The following is a 6,580-nucleotide window of genomic DNA, read 5'->3' on the forward strand; positions in this document are numbered from 1 at the left end:
TTTTTTCAAGCATATGAGTTTTTAGGAGCCGCGTGGTGTGGTAGGACCGTCAAACCAGACCAAAAATAGACGTAAAAATGTTAAATCACGCACGTGCGTTGCGGGGTGTTAATTGACCAAATTTATACCGAAACGTAAAACATCATAGTAGAAAAGAATAAATGATAACACAACCCAAGTAAAAAAAAACTGACGTTGAAACAACGATAAGGGAGGAGGGGGCGCCTGTGGGTACCCCTGTGGCACTGTCCATGTAGGATTCACCGTGCGGTAACAACACTGTCGGTGTTGCAGGTATGTTGTGCGAGTTGAGGTACAGGTTGTAGTCACCAAAGTAGGTATGTTGTGTGATGTGTGTGGAAAGGAGAGAGAGACCTGTTGGTATTTGTTTTTCTAGGCGGGAACACCGCCGCCAGTGGAGTGGTATGCGGGTTATTATCTTTGGGTACGTGGCGCCGTGTTGTATTAGTTGGTGGGAGGGTATCTTCGATGAACACCCCCTCCTCTCTAAGAACATACAATTTTTGACACGTCCAAAATAAATAAGGTGCATGGTTAAATAAACAACTCTATATGTAAAAGTTAGAATTAATTATAAAAGAAAGAAATTAAATAAAAAAATAATTAATTGTATAAATCAATGAAAATTAAATAAAAAAAGAATTAAATGTATAAATCAATCATCATCATTACACAGTAGGGGTGTTCATCGAATCGAATATCGAATTTTCGAATTATTCGAATCGAATTAATCGAATAATTTTTGTTTTCCCTTGAATTCGTATTCGATTCGAATTCGATTAAAATCTACCAAATTCGATTCGAATTCGTATTCGAATAAAACACCCAATTCATATTCGATTAAAAATTCGAATTCGAATAAATTCGATTTGATTTAGATTCTTTAAAAACATGTTAAAAACTATCAAAATGAAACATAAATTTTAAAGCAACCATAAAGCACGATATCATATTAAAACAGTTCCAAATAAAGTATCATAAATCGAAAATTCAAATCGAGAAGTCGGGAATAACCACTCCACATTACAAGTTAATATTTTTAGAGTTAAAAATCTATTGATAGATTTGTTACTTAGGTTTTAGTTATGGGCCATGTAGTTGGTTTGGTAACAGGTAATTTTAATACTTGGAACAAATTTTGAAAATAATTTGTAGTATAGCCTAGTAAAAGTTATATATGTATTATATATAAAAATAATAAATAAAAATATATAATTTTTATTCGAATTTCGAATCGAATTTGAAATTGTAAATTCGTATTCGATTCGTATTCGATTTACTTGACTCGAATTGAACCGAATTCGAATTCTTATAATCGAAACGAATTCTTGATAATCGAATCGAATTTAAACGAATTTCGAATTTTTTCGAATTCGAAACGAATTCTGAACACCCCTATTACACAGTAAATTCCACCAATAGCAAATCTAAGGTAGGATCTGAGGCGGGTAGATGTAGACAACCTTTCTCTACCCCGTAGGAATAGCGATGCTGCTTCCAGTGAGACCCCCGGCTCGATTACAGTTTTGTATCAAGCCTTGACCTAAGACACATAACACTCAAACAATCGGGACAAAGACTGATTGATGCATGTACCCCGTGTCTTTCAGCTATCAACATCACCATATGATGCATGATTAACCATCCGTCGTTTTTAACATTATTTTCATGAAATTAGTAAAATAACGTTAAAGTTAGTACCATTTCACTTTTGCACCCCGAACGCCCACACATACATACATTATACGTGCACACCGCAACCGCAAGCTGAGCGTAAATGTATAAATCAATGGAAAGATAAAAAGAAAAACATAAGAAAAAGAGTTATCAAACACTTGGTGGAGTCGATCAGAGAGCTCTTCCAGGTAACATTCTCTTACATTTGTGTTGGTTGTTATTCGAGATTTGGCTGTCATTTGTAATCAATTAGGGCAAATTTCACCCGAACTAAACCCTAGATCACCGGATTTTTAACTCCAAATGATTTTTATGTGTTTCTTGGTCATCCATGCTTCTGATTTTGTTCTTGATGCTGTTTTGATTATTCTTTTCTGCTACTGTATTGAATTTCACTCGACCCATTTGTTGGTTGACCACTTAGTCTCTTTTTTTGGAGTTTATACACCCCAAATTAGTATGCACACCAAGTGTTTGTGAAAATGCTTCTGGGAATTTCTTTGGATTATATTTGATTTCTGGTACCTAATCATTGTTGTTTGTAATCTCAAGCAGCATTACTATATTTATAACAGAGTTTTAGGTTTTTTTTTTAATGTTTAGGGGGATTCTGATTGACTGTTAAACAGGAGTTTCTGGAAAAAAATATATAAACTTTTATTGGTTCTTAAATCACAAATATTGAACTAAGAAATCTTGATTTTAGTTTAAAGCCAAGCATTAAAACCGTTTACGTTGTGAAACTAATTTAATATGTCTTTTACATTGTGTGCTCTGGTGGTGGCAGGCTCTTTGAAGATGTTCAAGTCATTAGTTTTGAAAGCTAGTTCTACACGAAAAGTTTTCAATGTTGCACACTTCAATCAACAGGTAATGTTACATACGAAAACTTACAACGTTTGAATTGATACAGTTTAATGAAATTGTTAACCATTAATGCTATAACACCCCTTAACAGCGGAAGAATCAAATACAAAACAATATTAACCTAGGAAGTGTAGGAAACCGGGTCAAACGAACTACGATTGACCTCATTCCAGTGGCATTGGAACGTCTCGTCCAATCCTATTCAAATATATACAGGGTTTAGCTTTAGGGTTTAGCCTTGGGGTTTATATTTTAGATTTTAGGGTTTAGGGTTAAGCTTTAGGGTTTCTGGTTAGGTTTCGACGAGCCGGTTCCAAAGCCGCTGGAATGAGCTCAATCGGAGTTCGTTTGACCCGGTTTCCTACACTTCCTAGGTTAAGGATATTTTGTACCGGATCTTTAACCCCCCCCCCCCCCCCAAAAAAAAAAAAAAAAAAAAAAAAAAAAAAAAAAAAAAAAAAAAAAAAAACAAACGTAATTGCTGTGGGATTCTTCGAAAAAGAACCATTTCATTATCATCATCATCTTCTTCTTCTTTTTCTTATCGGTTTGTTTTTGCGGTAGCGAGGAATGCACAGCAGGAATAAGATGGCAATGGAATACATTGCGAAAGGGTGGAACGCATTGAAGGAGGTTGATAGGGTGATCGACTATTGTGAACCTAGAGATAAACGTCTTATTCCTCACCTTAAGGTAAACTATACATAAATACCTTAATCTGTATTTATTTAGATATTCTTACTTTAACCAATGCTTAATTTATTATTGGATTATTTCTCCATCTTAGACCGCAAAGGATAATTTTGAAATGGCTCTCGAAGTTGATAATACAAACACACACGCCAGATATTGGTTATCCAGACTGCACCTCAAATACCATGTGCCCGGTCAATGTAAAGCTATGTAAGAATTTAAATATTTAGAGTAAATTACAAAATTCGTCCTTTATGTATATCACTTATTGCAAACTGTATCCTTTATCTTCAATAAGTACAGAAAACGTACTCAATGTTTGCAAACCCTTGCAAGTTATGTCCTTTAGCCCTAACTCAGTTAATTTTTGTGGTTAAATCTGACCAAATGGACCCCACATGTGGGTATTTTGGTCAATTTACTCTCATGTGGGGTCCATTTGGTCAGATTTAACCATTAAAATACCCTCGTGTGAGGTTCATTTGGTCAGATTTAACCACAAAAATTAACTGAGTTAGGGCTAAAGAACATAACTTGCAAGGGTTTGCAAACATCGAGTACGTTTTCTGTAATTATTGAAGACAAAGGGCACATTTTGCAATAAGTGACATACATAAAGGACGGTTTTTGTAATTTACTCAAATATTTAAGATGCGAGAATATTTGTATAAAAATGCATTTTCATTTTTTCTAATTTTGCAACAGAGGAGCGGCTTTATTGGTTGAAGCTGCAGATATGGGTGATGCAGATGCTCAATATGAATTAGGTCGTAATTTAAGAATCGAGGTTAGGCTCTCTATACTTAATCGAGTAAAGTGCACGGATGGTCCCTGTGGTTTACCAAAATTTGGATTTGGTCCCTAGCTTTTTAGAAGTACACGGATGGTTCCTGTAGTTTGCACTTTGTAATGCATTTATTTCCCGGATCTTCCAAAAGTACATGGATGGTCCCTATGGTTTACACTTCGTAACCCATTTAGTCCCTAACTTGGACATGCTAAAACCTTTAGATTTGTTGGCTAGGAACTAAATGTGTTACAAAATGCAAACCATAGGGACCATCCGTGTACTTTTGGAAAGATAGGGACTAAATCCAAAATTTGGTAAACCACAGGGACCATCCGTGTACTTTACTCGACTTAATCCAAAATGCCATTTTCGTCCCTGAGCCAGCCACTTTTGCGATTTTCATCCAAAGGTTTGTTTCGTGGTTTCAAAATCTTTCCATTGTCGTCCCTGAGGTTTGGCAAGTTTCAAAATCTTGCCATTGTCGTCCTTGAGGTTTGGCAATTTATTGCGACTTTCGTCCCTCGAGGTTTGGCCCACAGGGACGAAAATGGCAAGATTTTAAAACCACGAGGACCCAGATGCGGAAAAACAAACCTTTGGATGAAAGTCACAAAAGTGGCCAAACCTCAGGGACGAAAATGGCATTTTACTCTTGTGAATATTTTGTGAAACTTAATTTTTTCATTAACTAATATTATTATGACCAGAATGAAGGTGTTGACACGGATCAACAAGCGTTTTATTATTTGGAGAAAGCAGCCGATCAGGTATATCACTAATGACATAAATAGTTAAATACTAGTGATGCTTTCTCAGTTTTTATTTATTTATATTTGGGTTTGACATTTTTATGTTTTAGTTGCACCCTGGCGCTCTTTACCTTCTGGGGGCTGTCTATTTGACAGGCGACTGTGTTAAGAAAGATATTGACTCTGCATTATGGTGCTTTCATAAAGCTTCCGAGAAGGTATAATAACTCATAATTTATTATTTATATTAAAAAGTAGAGTTAAATGCCATTTTAGTCCCTGTGGTTTGGGCCATTTTGCCAGTTTAGTCCAAAGGTTTCATTTTTAACCTGTGGGTCCAAAAAGGTTTCACAGTTGCCATTTTAGTCCACTGGGTTAACTTCATCCATTTTTTCTGTTAACGAGAAGGCCAATTCGGTCATTTTGTATGTAATTCTGTTAACTAAAAGGGCAATTCAGCCATATAAAATGACCGAATTGGCCTTCTCGTTAACAGAAAAAATGGATGAAGTTAACTCAGTGGACTAAAATGGCAACTGTGAAACCTTTTTGGACCCACAGGTTAAAAATGAAACCTTTGGACTAAACTGGCAAAATGGCCCAAACCACAGGGACTAAAATGGCATTTAACTCTAAAAAGTATAAGCGTTTTTAACTACTTCAAGACCAGCTAGATGCTACAAAGTTCACTATGGCATCCAAATTATTATCCGGTTTCCAAAAATTCACACCATATTGTGAGCTAAGCAATTAACGCGGTAAGAAATCTGATATTGGTCAAGGACCGATATTTGAAATATCGGTAATCGCGGTGGGATATCGGTAATTTTAATATCATATCATGCAGAATTTATATATAGATTGTGAGATTTTATTCCTTTGACCTCAAAAGTCAAAAGTCAAACTTAAAGATCTATAATATGCAGGGTCATGCCGGGGCAGCAATTGCATGTGGGTCTCTCCTTGTTAGAGGTATGATATTTACTTTCTGATTCAACCTTTCGAGTTGCTTTTTTTCATGTCCAGAAATTAAGATACGATAGCGGGTCCCGTTTGTCGTACTCTTTCTGTCTCTTTGTTTACTGACATGGATTTTACCTGGTTCTTTTTTTCACCAGGCTATGAACTTCCCCCGTCTATAACAAAATTTAGTTTAAAGAAGGAGGTTACCGGTAGGAAGTTAAGGAAGAAATCGGGTGAACCTAAACCTAACCCGATCCAACTAGCAAGAGAACAGTTTGAGAATGCTGCAAAGTTAGGAAATGATCTTGGATTTAGATGGTTAAAAAGACTCGACGAAGAAGAAAAGCGTGTTCTGGCTGCATAAAGGAAGCATACATACATATGTATTAAATTTCTCTCTTAAAATGCGAGGAAGATGAGAAAAACATTAGGATATGTAGATGACACATGTACTGCATGATAATGGTTCCAGCATGCAATACAAGGGACATAACATTTTGGTTTGATTCGGATTAATTTAAATATTATGTTTGATGTTCTTTCTTGACCCGACACGAGAGAGGGTCACTTGTATGGTAGTAGATTGTGATGAATTTATATGAAAATAATCCTTGATTGACTAGTATAGGTTCATGCTCAAAAGAACCGAGAGGGTCAGAAGTTTATTAAGTAGTAGATGCTGAAATTTGAAAGTGAGTTGAGAATTTAGTAAGGCTGAGTGGTGTGGGTTAACTAGCTCATCCGTTAACTAACCTAATAATCCAATATGGTTGAATTAAAACAAAAAATGAATGAAATGTGATTGGTTGAATCAATGGTG

At 35.7% G+C, this 6,580-nt stretch overlaps 1 protein-coding gene across 1 annotated transcript; it reads left to right on the forward strand.

The window, feature by feature from the left end:
- Positions 1-1,805: 1,805 nt before the first annotated feature.
- On the forward strand, positions 1,806-6,299 carry LOC110868554. Its single transcript, XM_022117747.2, has 9 exons — positions 1,806-1,886; positions 2,486-2,568; positions 3,130-3,258; positions 3,353-3,468; positions 3,964-4,045; positions 4,756-4,815; positions 4,908-5,015; positions 5,724-5,769; positions 5,916-6,299. Exons 2-9 carry the CDS (start codon positions 2,497-2,499, stop codon positions 6,122-6,124), a joined length of 822 nt encoding a protein of 273 aa, XP_021973439.1. The 5' UTR covers positions 1,806-1,886; positions 2,486-2,496; the 3' UTR covers positions 6,125-6,299.
- The last annotated feature ends 281 nt before the right edge of the window (positions 6,300-6,580 follow it).

This window comes from Helianthus annuus, chromosome 7 (assembly GCF_002127325.2).
Source record: "Helianthus annuus cultivar XRQ/B chromosome 7, HanXRQr2.0-SUNRISE, whole genome shotgun sequence".
Lineage (NCBI taxonomy): Eukaryota > Viridiplantae > Streptophyta > Magnoliopsida > Asterales > Asteraceae > Helianthus > Helianthus annuus.